General features: G+C 38.5%; 2 protein-coding genes across 2 annotated transcripts; one reads left to right on the forward strand and one right to left on the reverse strand.

Moving 5' to 3' along the window:
• On the reverse strand, positions 1-9,585 carry LOC139713687 (uncharacterized). Its single transcript, XM_071625391.1, has 5 exons — positions 9,407-9,585; positions 5,744-5,922; positions 5,078-5,213; positions 3,664-3,818; positions 1-1,175 (listed from the first exon to the last, which is right to left on the reverse strand). The coding sequence occupies exons 1-5, from the start codon at positions 9,547-9,549 to the stop codon at positions 1,009-1,011; spliced, it is 780 nt and encodes a 259-aa protein (XP_071481492.1). The 5' UTR covers positions 9,550-9,585; the 3' UTR covers positions 1-1,008.
• A 183-nt stretch (positions 9,586-9,768) lies between these two features.
• LOC139713682 (uncharacterized) lies at positions 9,769-19,093 on the forward strand. Its single transcript, XM_071625386.1, has 8 exons — positions 9,769-9,871; positions 12,168-12,251; positions 13,139-13,348; positions 14,285-14,422; positions 14,863-14,923; positions 15,908-15,975; positions 17,942-18,036; positions 18,939-19,093. Exons 1-8 carry the CDS (start codon positions 9,842-9,844, stop codon positions 19,078-19,080), a joined length of 828 nt encoding a protein of 275 aa, XP_071481487.1. The 5' UTR covers positions 9,769-9,841; the 3' UTR covers positions 19,081-19,093.
• Positions 19,094-19,516: the final 423 nt, after the last annotated feature.

The following is a 19,516-nucleotide window of genomic DNA, read 5'->3' on the forward strand; positions in this document are numbered from 1 at the left end:
GGAAGACTTGTTCTTTGATACAGGTCAGAAGGAATTTTACACAATTTTTCATACAGTGCACTCCCGTTATAATGAACACAGTTGAAACATAGTTTCTGATAGACAAAGTAAAATCCAGGGCCCCAAATTGTCATCTAGATATGTTTATACACTTTATTTGTTCAGATATAACAAAATTTTGTAATATTTTTTAAAAAAATGAAAATTGAAGGTCCTGAGGACTCTATTGTAATGGGAGTCGCCTGTATCACAGAATGAGTTTCTCACTATGGTCCTTTCATCAGGTGACGGACCTGTTCAGTTGGTTACGTGTGAAAAATTACACAGTACTCCACGACAAAAGAAAAAAAAAAAAAGATGAATGAAGTATACATTTCAGACCAATGTGTTTGTATGTCAATGTCGATCATCAAATGATCATGTACTAAAAATATACATGCTGTAGTGCTTTTTGTTCACTTTTATTAGCTCCTACAAGTGTAAATGAGAAAACAAAATGTTCCTCTTAGGTTATTACTGTATGTATCTTACAAGACACACCTGTTCATGTAGTTTCTGAAAAGCTTAGAAAAAGCATGTCTAACACAAGGAAATGGAGAAAGAAAAAAAAATGCTATGAAAAAAAAGTTAGTACATATAAGATTTCCATTAGAATCGATTGTTTTGACGTGAATGAAAATCTGATGCCTTCTTTAATGGTCAATCTTCCACTTACTAAAAAGTTGCATGGAGTTGCATGGTGGTTTAGTGCTCTCCAGTTGAAAACCATAGGTTCTCTCCCTTTATAGTCTCTCTCTCTCTCTCTCTCCCTCTCTCTCTCTCTCTCTTTCTCTCTTCTGACACGGGTTTATTCTTGAGGTAATACATACGACAGTACAAAAAGAGAAAAAGGCATCCTGAATGGTAGCAACATATATCAAATGCATGTATTCCAATCACGATAAAGTGGAGCTTGCAGTACCTTTCTTACAATTTGTGTCTGCTTTTGCAGTTGTTTTTTTTTTTGTGCTACATTTTAGAAGACAAAATCTGTGCCCCGCGGACAAAAGCTCGTAGTCTCTCTAGCTTCTCCTCCTGTGTCATGCTTTTTTCTTGGCTTGCCTTCTGCTCTCTGAAGGGGGCGCCATACAGCTTGTCCTTTACAGCTGCCACAACGTCTCTGTCAAGTCCGTCACCTAGGTATGATATTGATAGTATAAAATTAAAGGGATAGCATATTCACTGGCTAGATAAAGTGCAAGAAAGACATAAATGACATAGGCAAAAAAGAAAGTAATTTTAAAAGCGGGGGGGGGGGGGATGAGTACAGAGACAACTGAAACAAACTAGCATACATAAGTATGAGATTGGCAATCAGTGGTTTATCAGTGGTTTACCATGCAATGACAAGGAGACTCCTTTCTGTGTTCTCAAACATTGGTAACTCTGATCACATATAAAGTAATGCAATTCAGAAACATAATTACATATTAGTGGGTGTTTGTTTGTGTGTGTGTTTGTCTGTTTGTTTTTGAGGATGAACCCCCTCCTTGTCACCTTGCTTTATGTCCCCTGCAAAGAACACTATATCTGCCTTGGAAGTTCTGTACTTGTACAAGAAAAGACTCTTACAGTGCACTCCTGTTATAATGAAATTCAAGTTACAACAAAGTCAAAATTCAGGGTGCAGCATTATCTATCTATGTATTTTTGTTGTTTATTTGTACAGTTATAACGAAAATTTGATGTAATGAAAGAAAACTGCCAGTCCCAAGGACTTCGTTATAATGGGGGTCGACTGTAGTATATTGATTTTTCAGTTTGGTTGCTGAAAAGTGTATGATTCTTTTCGAAGAATGTGCATTAAGAACTTCAGCACATTCATGAAGACAGTTTCTTTTCCAGACAATTTAGATCCTGCTGATGACTTATGAATTCAAATCAATATCTTGGACGAGCTCCTCTAATCCTCAATCTGCACACGGCATTTTCTCCTCTGCAAAGACTAATTATATTACAAACAAAGAGGAGGAATACATGATTACTGTTAATTTGACTCATGTAAATAGTAATGTGAAAGATATTATCAACATTAGAAAAGTACTTGGAGAGTACGGGCCACCGCCAAGCAATTCATTTCCACCCATATTGTGATTCTACTCTATATCATAGTCCTGCATTCATACTGCATACTAAAAGTCAATGGTGGTCATCATAATACAATGTATAAAATAGTGACAGTAATGCCAAGTAGTGTGGCTTTTTATTGTGGGGTTATATGCACATAACTGAAAATGGCCCTACCAGTATATGTATTTTGCAATGATACAGAATCCTTTTAAAAAAAAAATCAGAAAAATTCCTGGATCAAGACGGTACTCGAGATCATTACCAAAATTTAATCTTCCGTTTCTTATGTCATAATCAACTTTTCCTGAAAATTTTGAGCCAAATCCATTCGTAACTTTGTGAATTACTTTGCAAACAGACAGACAAACAAACCAATACATGTATGTGTTGTTTGAAGGCTTAAACCAAGGAGGTACTAGGCAAGCTTGCCTAGTACCTCCTTGCTTAAACAAACCAATCCCAGCAAAAACACCACCGCTTTGGCAGAGGTTTAAAAAAAAAAAATGTCTGCACGCCTGTGATATGAAGTTTAGATTTGGGTTTGAAAGTTCAGGTCTAAAAACTGTTGACACTATACCTTGTACCCAAATAATCACATCTTTCTTTATGTCAGTGCCATTTCAGACTGTACACTGTTTACCCGGCAAAGGACTTTGAATTGTTTACTCATCAAACTACTACAACCAACCCAATGCTACTTAAAAGGGATCTATGTCACCAGTTATATATCAGATACATGTGTAATGGCTTGTATAGGACAGTGTAAAGGCTTGTGTAGAATAAACAGTTCTTTTTATTTATTTGTTTTGGTCATAATCAAATCACTACCATTATCATGATTTTATTATCATTCTAAATACAGGCAGATATGATCTGTGCAAATTGGAAACATAAGTCACAAGAAACTCTTTGTTACACACTTCACAATGTGAATTGGAGTGCATACCGGTACTCTGACAGTGTTTCATCAGTATTTCCTTGCAGCACAACATACATGTATTATGCAGATCACCCCATAACTAATAACACATTTGAAGTGGCACACATATCTGAAGGATGACTTTGAGAAGAGAGTTACATGTATTTCAAAAATAATTTACAGGTACTTCTGATGGGGTGGGTTACAAACATTCACACGTTAGAATTAGGAAGGATCCTCAGAGCTTGTGTTTAACATCTGCATTGCAACGAGCAAAAGTAATTCTCAAATCAGGAACATTTTTGTTTTCTTTTGTTAGGATGTAAAGAAATATTCCGTCTATCAGGGAGCCTCCATAATCAGAGAGTCTTGGCTTGGCAGCTCTGGATGGGGCATGAGATCTTAATGAAAGAAAGACCCGCAAGATCTTGGGTCAATAAACATGGCATGTAACTGTCAGTTAACAGCCATGTCTTGCTCTTTCATCCTGGGCCTGAATTTGATCTTTTCTTGGGGAAGAATAAACTCATACATACACACAAAAATTCAGCAACAACAATGTCAGAAACAAAATGTGAGTATTCTTAAACTCGAAAGTTGTTAAAGATGGGCCATACTGAACAGCATGCACTAACCTGCAATGTCCTGCCCAAGTTTGATAGCGGCGTCTATGAGCTCTGTCTCATCAACGGCAGCGTCAGCTATTTCAGCCCTCACAGCTTCCTCTGCTCCGTACCTCTTGCTGAATATGGCAGAATCTCGCAGGGTTTGACCTCTGCCCAGTTTTAGTCTGTGATGGTGAATGGCATGACACGTACAGGTACAATGAGAAATTTGTTACCTTAAAGAGATAGTTTGGTTACATTACTTATCATTGGAATTAAACCAAACAAACAAAAAAATCAAAAACAGCTATGCATCATTTAAAATTTTAATCAATGTTAGAATTTTAAGTAGAATTAAAGTACAGATGCAAACTGTTTGAAATCAAAATTTTCACCTCTTACCTTACACAGAAAATGCACTTATACTTAGTAATCCTCACTACAATTATTATATCACCTGCAGATGACTACTTGGTTAGTTATTTGATATGTGGAAAATGCCACTTTCTATAAGAGAAACCCCTTTCTCAGTCTAGACAGACTGGAAAATAGAACAAGTGCATGGACATGCATTAAATTGATAGAAACGTGATCAGCTAGGAAGCGTTGAATGGAGAATGTATCTCTTTGAAAAGTGAATTCTTAGTTTATGAACACACTGATGCAGTTCAGGTGAACGTACATAATATTGTGTGAAAGAAAAATGCCAATTTGATTGACCTAGCCCACATCACAGCACACAAATGATGGTGTTGAGTGTTACTGCACATAAACCTCATGGTTTATGCAAGAGGAGCTGAACTGACATTTTTAATGTTTAAGTGAATGTGCACATTATTGTGACGGAGAGATCTTTTTCCTTATTTCTCTAAAGCCAGAGTAAGCCAGTAAAGTAAAAGACTTCCCAACTCTGGTTGTGTGTTCTCTCTCGTAGATCAGATCATATTTTATATTTTTAATCCCCCTCTTTTAAGGGACTTTCCCGCTACATTATGTTCAACATTCTTTTACCTCTAAATCATGTGATGGAGACATCTTATCTATCCTGGCCAATATTCCATGTCTGATCACAGATTGTAAACATGCAACATTATGCTTCCACAGGAACCCTTAATGTTTTCTTTCTTCTTCTTTTTTTTTAACTAGGTAAATTCTTTGGCTATTTTAGATTTCATGTGATTGCCTGATCATAAAACATCGCAATCTATGCCTATAATTCAACACTTTGTCTCAGTTTTGCCACAAAAATATTATCATTTTTGTACAATTCCCTTTGAATACACACTCTGTTATCTGTTAATGTTCTATGAAATAGATCAAACTGAATCATATCTGCAGTATAACAAAATACTTTTGTACTATGTAAATGCAATGAAGATAAGGACAACAAGGTTTGAGACAACGCTAACAATGAAGGCAAAGTTGTGATTTGTAGCAGCTTTACTTGATGATTTCCAGGGTTGGGTATGAAAATTTCAGGCGAATCTTGGTTTCTGGAAGACAAAACCAACCACGTCCTTTCTTCATCACCCGATAATCACAGGTCAGAGCGAGAATGGCTCCATTTCCAAAGGCATGCCCTGTATATCACATGATCAAAATGTTACAAGATGCTGGAAGTTGGGTTTAACATCTATACGCAACCAGATACTTGTGAAATATTGTCAAACATGCTCAGCCATTTTAAAGGAGAAATTGAAAAATAATGAGTATGGAGATGAGCTATTTAGAAAAGCCAACAAATACAAAGTAATTCCTTTTAGCTGATTAACCTGTTGAGGAAGAGCTGATTTTGCTACAACGAGCAATTCCCATCTAGACATCTGCCCGAGTATACTCGGGACTCGTCCTCAATGGGTTAATTGCTGAAATTAGCACAAATTTCTACAAATTTTACTTTGTACAATACATCATTACAATTTATTAATACCAAATATTACAAAAAAGTTCTGTCACCTTCCAAAATATTCTGTCGACAGGCTTGTGACAATCATATAGTCAAACATCTCAAATCTGCAATAAAATGTCAATGTTCCTGATCACTTCTACAATATGTAAACAAAAGTAAAATGACAACATCATGTGTTTGACTAGTCCTTTCAGGCCTTACCATTCAGTGCAGCAATTGTTGGCATTGGAAATGTTAGTATTTTTTGTAGTATTCCTTCACTCTCTGCAAAGAATTTTGCATTGACATCAAATGGCTGACTGGCAATCCAGGGCAAATCCAGGCCATAACTGAAGAACTTGCCCTCTCCAGTGATGATCAAGAAGTTGACTTCTGGATTGCTGAGTATTGCAGTAAATGGAAAATACCACGAAGTTGGGCCAATTATCCAATCATAAATGAAGAAAACGAGATCACCTTGACAATATGAACATCAACTTCAGTGATTCAACTTGAAACATAAGGCTGGAGCAAAAGACAGACACTAGCTTGCATTTTCATCAATTATTAAAGGAGGAATAAATTGCATTGCTTGTGACACAAACATGTTTAGACTATTTTTGTACTTTGTGAAATGTATAAACATGCATGCAGTGATGTACACGTTGGTACCCGTCATTCATCTGTTCAAAAGATATGGAACCTTCAGCAAACTGTTCCGGCGCACCATCAAGTTCTGGTATAATTTTGCATGAGATATCATCTTAGCACTATCCTAATTAAAATGGCAACTTTGAATTTTACTGCATAATTATAGTAATATGCTACAGTGCAGAAAGAGTGATATACTAATAATAGTAATAAGAAACATTATGTAGCATTAGTTAAATCAATTAGATTTGCTCAAAATTAGAAGAAATAAAATCATTTAAAGTATACCAACTCCAGTCACAAACATTGATTTTTCTCTCCTAAAATGTGCTGCAAATTTAAGAATCAACAGATTTCAGAATTTTAGAAGCTTTCCATAATTCTGTATCCTACCAAGACAAATCAGGATTGGTACAGAAACTTGACGATGTGACAAACAACACAAAATATGGCTAATTAATATACGGCTAAAGTGAAAGAGAAATTTGGTTCTGCTACCATAGATCTCGATATGAAATTGTGGAAATATTAAAATGACAGGCTACATAAAATAAGATCTGCTTATCAGTTGTGTTCTGACTTATTAACCCAAAAGGAATGATTGCTGTATTAACTGAGCCCGAGGAAAGGGTGTAGAAGCATGACTAACTTAGTGTTGAGGATGAGATAACTCGCTCTCTGCATCTGGACGAATCATTCATTTTAACTCACTTAAAAAGTTTTTCTTTGAATTTCTTTTTCTTCTTTTCTTTTTACTTTGAATTCAGAACACACCAGCTTCAACTGTGCTAATCTCCGTTTACATCACTTACTAGTATTGCCAAAGACATTGAAAGCAGTGCACATGTAACTGTCAAAAAGCCTACGCCAGTTTGAGCAATGCATTTAAAGACCTAATAAAATGGTTTAGGCATTTTTTTCTCAATGATGTAATAATATTAAATGTTAAATTCTAAGTAATTCTATGGTTGTGCGGGGTTTTTTACTGTTCTGAATTTTGTTCTATATTTGTTAACATAATGGATGCAATTTCCTCGGTTTTGGAAAACTTGCTATACTTTCGCCGCATGCGGCGCACTATCACCTCTAAATTGTGATGACGTCTAAGAACGGAGTCGTTCACGACCAGCTAGCCGTAGCCAGCGAGCTGGCAAGGCTATGCTAGCGCAGCGCAGCGACAGCCGGCCGGCGGCTGCACTGGCTAGCGCTGGCGGGGGAGCGAGCTAGAGAGCGCATAGCAGGTGCTGCGCTGCACTATTGTCATTGGCTAAGCCTTTAGACAAAAGAATATTTAATGAACTGTATCGGATTTAATACTGCCAATAATACAGATTACAACTGTGGTACGCTTGGATATCCATTATTTTCGGCAAACTCGTGAAATAGGCCCCACCACTGCGTGTCTGTACTAATAAATAGTAATACTACGGCGACTCGCCTGTTTCAGCCCCACCGTGTGGCGTTCATCTCGGTAGGTAAGCACGGCGGTGGGGCTGCCTTCCACAGTAAATACTCGTGAATGCGGCGAAAATGACTTCATAATATGGCCCTCGACTAATTTAACGGCCAATTTAACCATAAATACAACCCTACCTAACCCTAGGAGGACCTACCCTTGCTTGCTATAAACGCACGGGTACGGTGCACGCGCACTGCGGTGGGGCCTATTTCACGATAGCCCCACCACCACTGTGTGTCTGTACTACGGCGACTCGCCTGCTTTATAGGCCTAGACCACTAGACCTACTCGTGAATCCAGCCCCACCGTGGCATTCATCGGTAGATAAGCACGGCGTTTGGGCTTCCTTCCACAGTATGATTTTTAGCATAAAACAAAAACTACTCGACCAAAATTGACGATAATTCTTGGTATCGTTTTACTTAGAAAATGGCGCATCTAAATTACTGATAACAAATGTTGCGAGTTGCAGAAACTGACTATGGGAAACTGGTTAGGCCTTTTTTTTTTTTTGAGCCACGACCCACCCTGTAACAACATATCCCCCTAACCGTTAGGCGTTAGAGTGTAGCCTTTGTACTACTACCAAAGATTCTGCTATTACTACTTACTAGTCTACTAGACCTAGTGCCGTAGTGGTAATAGTACTACTACTAGTAGTAGTACTAGTAGACTACTACTACTAGTAGACTACTATAACTACTACTCAACTAGTAGACTGCTACTAGATCTACTACTAGACTACTACTGGTAGTTTAACTTGTAAGCGCCGGCCGACGGGCCAGGCCACGGCCGGGACGCTCCCGCTTGCTTGCTGCGGCCGGAGTAGCCGCTCATTTTGTGAGCGAGCTGGGCCTGTTCTTCTACTTACTAGACAGTTACAACTTACAAAATACAATGTCAATCATGTAGAATACAGTATATCCTTTCTAACGTTAAACTATATGGGGGCATACCAGACATACCTCTCTGTATTTCCCAGGCGATCGTTTCCGTGAGGTCTATTCTCGGGCTTGGTGCCATGTTCATACGCTCTTGCACTGGCAGCGGGGGAGATGCAGCTGGTTCATATCGGTAAGGTACAGCAGCCCCACGGTAACGTTCTGGTTCATCGGCTGCCTCTCCCTCCCCATCTTCCCCTTCAACTTCATGTGCCTCCTCTTCTTCTCCGCTATCGTCAGAGCTGCAGTCTTCATCATCATCATCAATGTCGAAGTTTACCCATATAGGGGAAGACATTATGCTCGATGTACCAGGTATCTGTGCAAGCTAACTTAGTGATAATGTACGTGGTAATGAGTACATGTCGACAGTCAGTGGGTCGACCGGGAGCGCACATCCCGCGGGGCCCGGGCCTGGCCGGGCTAGCTATCGTGTACGCGCGTGTACCAAGCTAGTAATCTGAGTGCTTGTGCTGAGCGGCGTCTGCTAACTGAGCACAACTCCGTGCTTATACGTCATCAATCGGTTCAGGGGTGTTGGTCACGTGACTATCTTTTTCGCAAAAGCTGCAACGGGGTCCTCCAAAAATGTGATATTTGGGGGAGTTTCTAGAAGCGATAAAAACCGGAACGACACTGACAACCTATTTACATTGATAATCATGACATATATTTTACACTTCTTTTGCATATTAAAACATTTTGCAAGCATTTTATTAGGTCTTTAACATAATGATCTAGGGTACAGGCGCACGGCGCGGCGCAGGCCTGGAATGAAAGAGTGTGCTTCCACGTAGATTATTTATCAAAACATCGAGCAAACGTTGCCTTTACCGTTCTACTTGGTCCAGTGTTGTCCTGAAATCGTGGGTGAACATCCCATTCCACTTGTTCTCCCCGTTGACCATCCGCAGGATGGCACAACCGTTTCGAACTTGGAGCTGAACAGCTTTTCGGGCAACATTAGCAGCCGCCATCCTTGTTGTGTTGTGTTGTGTGTTGTGTCGTGTTGTTGTGTGTTGTGCATGTGTGGGCCAAAAGATATCTGACAGCACAGTTCTATTCTTACAGGCGCGGCGCAGGCAGATCAAGCGAGCAGAGAGGTGAAGCTACGCCGCACTACGCGGCATGCGGCACGACGCACGGCCGCGGTGCGCTGATGACATGCGCTAACGTTTGTGCTGTGGAGGAAAGACGAGAGCCCACTGAGCTTGTTCTATTATACCGCTATAAAATGTAATAAATTTCCTGTATCAGACGTCATCGAGAATGGAGAAATTACTTCAGACGATGATATTGGTGAGTTCTTCGAGATTTTAACAAAAACGAGCTATGGCAGCTTTTCGTGAGGGTTTCGGATCATGCATGGTTAATGAATGTTTATTTTTGCATAGTCCCATATGTCGAATAATATGTTGGGTTTTTTTTGACTGGGGGCGGAAAGGGGGAGTTCTATATAGTATAATACTGTCAACTGACTAGATCTAGAGTCTAGACTATACATGTATGTGCCTTTCTCTTTCTTTGCCATAGCCTACACCCTCTTCTTCTTTATCATCATCGTCTTCCTCTTCCTTGTGTGTAGAAGGTCAACGTTACATTTAATATCAACGGTAATTTATCTTCTTCAAATTCTTTATCTAGGTCTATATTAACAATCCTAATGATTGATAGATTCTAAATTTGATTGGCATGTCTTTCGGTGTGGTTGTTTTTAATATGGGATGAGGTAGACCTAAGTACGTAAATGAATAGACAGAAAATCTGTCTGTCCAGAGGAGTCTTTTATTTATTTTTTTTTACATTATCGCTCTCCTCCGGTCCGCAGTCTCTGCGGAACATATCTGCGACGACCAGATACAGCCTGATCTTTCGGTCAAATAAATGATAGAAAATGAAAATCAAATAAAAGAATACAAGATTCAAGATTCAAGATAATTTATTGTCATGTATAAAATATTCATAAAATTTGTTTTTGGACATACATAAAGATAAAGGTGCATAAATGAAGAATATAAATAATGAAATAACTTAACATGAATTTCATACCATACATACATAAAATACATACATTTGATACAACAAAATTTAAGATATTGCATTGAAATTACAACGAAGAGGGAAGAGAAAGGCTCGGAGGACTGGAGAAAAATAAGCGTATATAAAGTAGGCATTTTTTTTTTCCTTCGCCCCATCACCCCATCCAGGCACTTCCAGGGGGAAGTGCCTTTTATACCTCATAAAATTTATCAACAAATATAAAAAGAGAAATTGAATGAAAAAGTGACCTCATTGTCGTTGCCTTCTACATCGAAACTTGAAGTATTTTTAATTTAGGGTCTTTGTGAATAAATGAAATTATGAAAGTTTTCCTTTAACTGTACCATAGTTTTAGTCACTTGCTTTAAAAACAGGTGCCATCACAGGATGGTTGGACTTTGGTAGGGTCCTAAGTCTCATACTTATTGTGTGATGAAGATGAATAATTGTTATAACTGTAACCATCATCATCATTCATCATTACTGGCATCATCGCCGTTATTAATATTATTTCATATCATTTAGCAATGCTTTTCGAACAGTTTCCACACAATGTTTCATTAGATGTAGATCTAGTCTGTCACTTAACGATATTAGAAGCAACAATTTCTGTACTAAGTAGATACGCCCACACCAGACTGGGATGGCAGGGTGAGAAAAAGTCTTCCTTGTTATTTCTTAATGAACATTATGGATTTTAATGTGACTAACTCAACCTATTATATGCATGTACTTTCTGGGATGGTAGAATATATAGTGACAAGATATCAATCTGGATTATCAGTTTATTCAGTTGTGACCTTCCCCCCCCCCCCACATTTTTTTTTAAATCCCAGAAGTGGCACGTGAAAAAAAAATCAATGTGGTTAAACTCTTGCCGATTACACATTGAATTTGAAGTGGGTAAGGCCTTTTTTTGTTTGTTTGTTTGTTTATGTGGTTGTTTTGTTTTGTTTTGTTTTATATTGTTTGTTGTGCTTTTTCTTTTTTTTCTTCATTTTTGCTTGTCAGGTGAAGAAACCCTGAAGTGGAATCAGAAGCTACACTGAAGGTCTTTCTTTTTATTTATATATTGTTAGCTGATGAAACACGGAAATGGCAGGAGTAGATGCACTAAAAAAGGCCTTTTTTTTCCGCTTGCTATTGCTGATGAAACTTGGAAGTGGCACCCCTTGACCCCCACCCCACTTTTGAAAAATGTGGCTCCAGCCATGATAGGCCTAATGGGAGACACTTAAAAAAACAACTCAAACACACACACAATCATACACAAACGTGCACCACTCACACATCCCCACACACATTCCTGCTCGTTCTTACTAGGTACACGCTTTTACATCTAGACACAGTTCATTAAATGCAATATACACTTCAATGGAACATTACTTCATCAATATTGGCATCATTCTTTTATGTTGCTACAACTACAAATATCAAATATTTGACAAAGACATGATGATTTTTGAAAGTAGAAGAAGTTAATCTGTGTAACAGTATTTACGAATCCACTTTGAGACATTAATTTGCAGACATTGGAATTCATCATTCCTTATAGATTTCTCTGGCTTTTTATGCATGGTGTGAAGAGAATGATTGCTCAAGGATCAAGTCACGCACTGCATATTCGATCCTTGAAAAGGTAAGTCTGTGAAGTCAGAATTGAGTTATGAAGTTTTAACTACAGCAGTATATTAAAAAATTACTTTTAAGAAGAACAGATTGAATCTTCTTGATGGATTCTAGATATGGTTTAAAACCATTTTTTGTTTAAGTTTACCTGTAGACCTATGTTTGGAATGATTAAACCTAGTACTCTTTTGTAGGCTTCAGCAGAAACTGTCGAGTCATACAGCCATACTACCTTATTGATAATATGCTTGTGTGAACTCATCATTTATCCTTGCAAAGTATACAATGTAAGGAATATCTTAACTCCTTTTCACTTCAGAACTCGTGAATTTTATGAGATGCACAAGTGTTGGAATAAAATTGAAAGAATTATAATTTTCTTTAGTTCCCTACAGGTCAATCAAGTGACTGATTGGGCCCATGAATGCTTGATCTCTTCAGAGCGGATTAGAATTATAAGAACCAGTGATATCTGTTTGATATAATTAATGAAGTGACATTTCCATCATGATCTTGTGACATTCCATTTGAGTGTCAAACATAACATTATGTTCTACTCTGTGCACTTGTTTGAACTTCTTCTTTTGGGCAGGGATTTATGTCCAAATTTGCATTGTGTGAATATCATTCTTCACATAGGCCCTATCTTTGAAATGCTGAATTTGTTAAAGTCATATCATTTAACCCTGCAGCAGCACATTTAGAAGCTTTAATGACAAAAGAGTCACAGAGTGATCAAAAAGGATGCCATTCTAGGGGATATTCTTTAAGTACTCCATTTGTTATTGTTGTGTATCAAAATTCAAGGTTTTCAACTAACCTGGAAGTGTGTTGTGAAGATTTTTATGTCAAGTGATCAGTATCTGGTGTTATCCCTTTTCTGCTCCATATATTCAGTCTTTTTTGTCCATCATGGAGAAAGAGGGACTCCAGCCAGGACCGGAATGCCCCTTGAAACAGGATCGGAACATGTACTGGGACAATGAGCGGCACAAGGCTTCTGAGGCCTCCAACAACTGGCAATGTCTCTACTGTGCGAAGGCCTTCTACAGCGAAAGGTTCCTCGACAATCACTTCGTCAACAAGCATCCAAACACGGTGTTTCGGGTGAGAAGATGCTTTAATCACCAAGATGGGTAAAGCGTGAACAAAAACATAGCTAGTCATGTATCCTCTTAGGATACTTCTGGGGTCATTATCAAATTTGTTTGCCCATCTATCTATCCAATCAGCATGCTTTGTTTTGTTTTGTTATTTTATACACCTCAATATATGGAAATTTGTGTTGTGTGATGACTTTAGAAAGTATTGATAATAAAGCCTGACATGTAAAAGAAATTGAGGATTACATTTTTGGATATTCCGATGAATGTTGGGTGTTAAAGTTTAAGTTCAGATTCTTAAAGAATGCCATTTTCCAAAATCACTTGGGAATGATTTGATAATATGTGTATGTGAAGTTCAAATGACTGCTGACAAGATTTTGAGGCAAAATATATGTGGTGTAGGTCAGGTAACTAACAAATGTCAAGGATCAAAGTTGGAATATAGAAAGAGCATGCAGGGTTAATAGCTGAAGAGATTTTGGCAAACTATTCATAAGACCACTGGGGGTCCCTACTCCCACCTCATGTCAGTACCGTATCTGAGCAGGATACATTGTGATATACAGAGGCACCTTAGTCAACCTCGTACTCTTGCTCGTCACAAGATCTACTAGATCAGATTTATTTTACATTGGCCACAACAAAGTGCAACACAGGATGTAGACCTTGAAGCAAGTCAAAGCTATTTCATCATTCGCCAGAAATGGAAGGAGATTTTGCTTTTTTGTTATTTTATATCCTAGTATCTGTAACAGCTAGTTATCGATGAAGTCTGCTTTCATGTAATGCAGTGAATTTAGTATGAAATGCATTTTTACCGACATTTCAAATAGGATAATGAAAAACATTAAAGTATGTAAATGTGTTGTGTGGGCACATCTGTGCTCCTACTGCCATAAAACACTTTCCAGCTTCTGTTTCAACTTTCTCTTCGCAGGGAGCAAATGCAGTCTGCCTGGCTGACCACTGTGACTACCTGCGCTGTGATGTGATCTCAGAAAGCAAGAAGTCGTCCTACTGGGAAGAAGCACTCTGCAAGCAGAGGGAACTGGAAGATCTTAATAAAAAGTGTCAGGTGGATGCTAACTCTGTGATAATTTTTCACTTAATTTACTGTAATCCCACGATGATACAGTGGACTCCCATTATAACGAAGTCCTCGGGACAGGCAGTTTTCTTTTGTTATATCGAAATTTGTTATAACTGAACAAATAAACAATAAAAACCATGGAGAGGATAATATTGTGACCCTGATTTTTTTTTTATTTCGTTGTAACCGGAATTTCGTTATAACTGTGTTCGTTATAACGGGAGTACACTATATGGGATGATGCCTGTTCAAAATTCTCCTTCGACCCTAGAGCATTACGTTATTTAGCTTTGCATGCAGTTTGTGATAGGTGGTTCCCATGCAAAGTGGCTACTACTTGGCTAAATTGAAGCCTCTCTCTGCTTTTACAGCTTCAGATGAATTGTTTGGTTACTTTATTTCTGTCTTCCATCCTTCTTTTACAGAGCATCATGAAGATGTGCATTCCACCACAAGTTACTGGTACTGACAGATATGAGCTTTTAGGTTTGTACTAGTATTACGTTGTTTACAGATAAGTGTGTTTATGTTAACAGAGTGGCATAGATGTGTAAGGCAATGGACACTTGCACAGGATATCCCAAGTTCTATTCCCCTTCAGGTGCACATACATCCTTCATGCAAGGTGTTTTGCCCATGATACCTCTCCTCTCTCTGGTGTAAAATTGATGCCTAGCTATACTGTGGTAATAATACTATGAAAATAGTTCTGGTTAGGATAATAATACTGGTAGGGCCATCAGGCAATGTACTTCTAATTACTGACATCTGCGACAAGGGAAGCACAATAACACATTGAAATCCTCTTGCACAAAATTTGTCCCCAATGAAAGGTCAACCTTGTGTGTAGAGGCACATAAAACTTCTCTATTGTAAATCGAGAGTATTTTCGCCTTTATATAAGCAGCTACCTAACAATGATGGTCAATCCAACAACCCAGGAGAAGTGATGTAGCATAGACCCTCAATATTTAAAATCTAAGGTGCATTTGAGCACTCTCCTAAAGCAAACTGTACCCTACCGTACCCACGCCAGATGAGCGCTCAGATGCTCCTAGAGTGCACCATACCGTACTGTACCGAGCCAAAAATGGACCACTTCCTGATGTGCTCCAAAAGTGTACCAGAAGCATACCAAAAGTTTGCATGTGAGAGTGGGCATAGCATGCACATACATCATAGTGCAAAGAGTTCATTCTCTTTGTTTGGGGCATCTGTAAGTAGTTCAAGTGCGCCTGGGGAATGACCCTCTTGCTGCAAGATGTATGACCCCTTCCAAAAATAACCCGTGAGGTACATTTTCTCCACAGAGTGCTCGAACGCTCCAAATCTGGCACAGTTCAGTATAGTATGCTTTAGTTCAGCATGCTTTGGTTCGCTTTAGAGCGCTCAAATGCACCCTAACATGGTCAACCAAGCCTAAATCAAATTCAAATGTGTTTAAAATCCATCAAATGTTATCAATTGCAGAAGAGATGAAAACTGCTGTGTGTTCTTATCTTACCTGTGACAAGTACTGGGAGAATCCCTACAGTGAGGTGAGTTATCACATGTTTGTAGGCAGCCACTTCTTCTCTTCAAGATATGTGTGTAGGAGCCAGCTTGCACAAAAAGGAAAAAAATAGTGATTAGATAAAATGATATTGCATACAATGTTGATAATAATCATGACAATAATAAGAATTATAACAATTATTTGGAAAGTGACAATATTAATGATGATAATGATGCTAAAAAAATGTACTATTAAATAAGTTATTATCATTATTATTATTATTAATTTTATTGAACATTATAATCATCATTGTTATTATTGCAACCTAGAAATTATCAAAGTGAAAGTGTTGGACAATTTTTCATTGAGTTGAGTTGCAATTATGTACAAGCAATCTAATACAGAAGGGCCCTGATGAACATGTATTGACTTTTCAAACCCTTTTGATGAAGCATGACCTTGATGGAAAGGTTTTTCACATACATATAGGCCTATATGTGTCTTTTTTTCAGACAATTATTTACATTTGTTGATTAATGAAACTTCTAAAATATTTAATAAGGAGCAACGTTTAGCAAATCTGGCCACCAATTCTTACCTCTACACTCTATTAAAGCAGAGGAACAAAATATTCAAAGCCAGTTGAATATATTTCCATGAAAGAAAAGTGACCCTTAGTGAGGCAAAGCTTCTGATGTATTGAGAGAGTAGTTGAAGTGAGTATATTGATTCTGATGTTTGTTGCATTGCTCGCTGCCCATGGTGTATTGTGTAAGGACATTTTGAATTCACCAATTGTGAAGAATATATGTATACATGTTTTTACATACATGAACTTGTTCAATGCAACAGTAGTAGCAGACGTGCCAAGCATTTGTCTATTACTTTCACAAGGGTTTAATTTTCGTGAATTTTGCAAGTCACTGTTTGGCCACAAATTGAACAACACATGAAAATATTGCAAACAGACAGGCAGTAGTGCACCTAGGATAGCCTTGGTGTCAAATTTTGAAAACAAGATCTTGCGATAATGTCTGTGCTGCCTCATTTGCAAAAAAAGAAAAAAAAAAAGCGAAAATAACAGCTTTTACTGTACCCACTGAGGACAAGTCCCGAGTACACTCGGGCAAGCATCTATTGGAAATGCGTGTTGTAGCAAAGTCAAACTGTCTTCAACGGGTTAAAGTGAAAACTAAGTTTCGGTTAGTGCTTGAGAACCCGTCTAGCACCATTTCATTTTTTCTTGCAATATATCGAAAGAGTCCACTAAGAAACTTACCTGGCTGACGCGGTTTGCCGGAATGATGAGTCGGTTTGGAGTATTTTGAGAAAAATAATAATAGTAGGAAAACCGACTTTTATTCCAGAAGGCTCCAGACTAACTCGGTCTCGGGAAAAATTCGACCCTACTTCAGACAATTCACACGCAGTAAGTGATCGCCACAGTGGCCACTGCATAATACCAAATGAGGCCTAAGTGAATGGACAGGAAAGTGCGTGCTAACGTAATCCTGTACAAACAAAACAAAAATGACAGCGCGCAGTCCTCCTGCTGAGACGCGCGGTCTTTGGAGTTTTAGTTGTTGTTTATCAAGCGCCTTTGATTGTTTTAGAGGTGCTTGATCGGCGCACACTAATTTTGCATGCGCGCAAAAGAGGTTTTTGATGCGCGCGTTGTAACAACTCGGACCAGACTGCGAGTAGCCAGAACACGAAACGCTAGTTTATACAGGCGAAGCCGAGTTATCCCCGAGTACGAGTTTAGCCTGACCCCGTTCGGGTAAGTTCTGAGACTGAGCCTTTTTGGTTAATATTTCGCATTTTCGTCGTTACCCATCGAATATCTTGTCATAACATCGTTATCCTGCACATTTCCTAAGCATACGTTCACATTTGGGAGCGAAATTTGACAACTTTTGCAGGCGTACCAGAACTTTGTTTGGGCTTTAACAGCATACTTGTGAACCTTGGCAGTGCAGTCTGTCTTTCTTTTGTTCTTCGCTACTCAGCCTTCTCCAAGAGTGACAGCTGCATACATCGTTGCCACTGTATTCATGGTGTTTGGTTTCATCATGTATTACACCATGGCGTGTGCTCACTTGTAGTAAGTTCTGCTTCCATGTGAAATTTGAACGGTGATATGTGTGAAAAGACTTAGTGCACTGCAAAGATATGACTTATTTAGAGAAGAAAAGCTACAGAAACAACAAAAGCTAGAGACTCATAAGTACAAGCCCCCAACCAGCAGTCAAGGCTGTTGGAGTTCATCGAGTTCATCATGTACTCCACAATGGCTCGTTTTCTCTTTTCGTAACTGCTGTCTACTGATAAATTTATAGCAGTGTGTGGGAGTATGTGATGGAAGATCTGATGTTTTTTGAACATGTGATGTGAAAAGAACAAGAACAAACAAACAAAGAGGTTTTTCAGGAAAAACACGAGCCAAATGTTGATGTAAATGAAATGATATTTCTGTTCATTTCTTAATATTATTACAGTATTTCGCTACTTTTTAGAGTGTGTAACGGCAGCACATATTTTCACGACTTCAAAGAGGGAATCACAATTCTTTCTCTTCTAAATGAAACCTTGATCTTCATACCATATGTCTCTTGGCTTAATATAGAGTATTCAATGAAATTTTTGTTTGCCGCTAGAAATTGTAATTGCTGTTTTTTAAGCATTTTTCCCACAGATAAATGACTGACCAGTTGTGCCAAAAAGCAGATTAATACCAGTGTCATATTCATTGAAAGTTAATAGATGAGTATCAAAGTCCAATTTCATACTCTGTGAAGTCAATACATTTACTTGTTTTTGGTCTCAAACTTTTAAAACCAATTGTTACTACTGTTACGGCCCAAATCACACTGAGAATGATCGCACTAAAAGAACCTATATGTTGATGTTCAGGCGGTTTTATAACTGATATTTCTGATATAAATGCTTATATATCAGAACAATAACAATGCACTCACTGCCATGACAATTGATCTGTTTGGACAGTTACGATGATGGCGTGCTCGCGGACAGCGATGGACTGGTGAGGCACAAGTCTAGGCTTCATGACAGTCGCCGATATGTCAGCCGTCCTCCCCCTGAGGGCCAGTCGATACGCAGCAGACAAGGACTGGTGGCTGGAAGGTGACGAGTGTTGTGTGATGGAGACAGCCACTCCAAAACAATTAAAGAACTTTGTGCTGGCACTATCTCCTTGTCCGATCTGACATCGTATGTGTCACCTGATGATAATGTATATGTAAAGCATAAACCAACAAGATGCCATGCTTTTATGTCACAGCTCTTGAATGGCTGTCAATAGAATTACTTCTCCAGAGATAAGGGGCAAAAGTGTCAAGACGCCGTTTTGAAATCTGACAGTCATGTTCTGCCACCACGGCCTCACATTGTTGATGTGTTGGCCATTGGGCAGGGCCATGTTGTATGTACATGTAGGAGATCATGAACGGAAGCATCATAAGACTCTAGGAGTACTACGTACTATCGTGAAAACTTATGTAGATTGTCTAAGTAAGAAAGTTGCATCAATACACAGTACTAATACATGTTCTCTTTCGGTATGT

This window comes from Diadema antillarum, unplaced genomic scaffold (assembly GCF_040938485.1).
Source record: "Diadema antillarum isolate AM-2024a unplaced genomic scaffold, OU_Dant_1.0 seq00002031_RagTag, whole genome shotgun sequence".
NCBI lineage: Eukaryota > Metazoa > Echinodermata > Echinoidea > Diadematoida > Diadematidae > Diadema > Diadema antillarum.

What these genes read in the sequence shown, in the direction of transcription:
- LOC139713687 (XM_071625391.1), bottom strand. Translation starts at nt 9,549, where the DNA reads ATGGCGGCTGCTAATGTTGCCCGAAAAGCTGTTCAGCTCCAAGTTCGA. An exon ending in CCAACCCTGGAAATCATCAA is followed by an intron (nt 3,819 to 5,077) that starts GTAAAGCTGCTA and finishes TCACCATCACAG; the next exon opens with ACTAAAACTGGGCAGAGGTC. An exon ending in ACTTGGGCAGGACATTGCAG is followed by an intron (nt 1,176 to 3,663) that starts GTTAGTGCATGC and finishes TATCATACCTAG; the next exon opens with GTGACGGACTTGACAGAGAC.
- LOC139713682 (XM_071625386.1), top strand. Translation starts at nt 9,842, where the DNA reads ATGGAGAAATTACTTCAGACGATGATATTG. An exon ending in ATCTTAATAAAAAGTGTCAG is followed by an intron (nt 14,423 to 14,862) that starts GTGGATGCTAAC and finishes CTTCTTTTACAG; the next exon opens with AGCATCATGAAGATGTGCAT. An exon ending in GGGAGAATCCCTACAGTGAG is followed by an intron (nt 15,976 to 17,941) that starts GTGAGTTATCAC and finishes TTCGCTACTCAG; the next exon opens with CCTTCTCCAAGAGTGACAGC.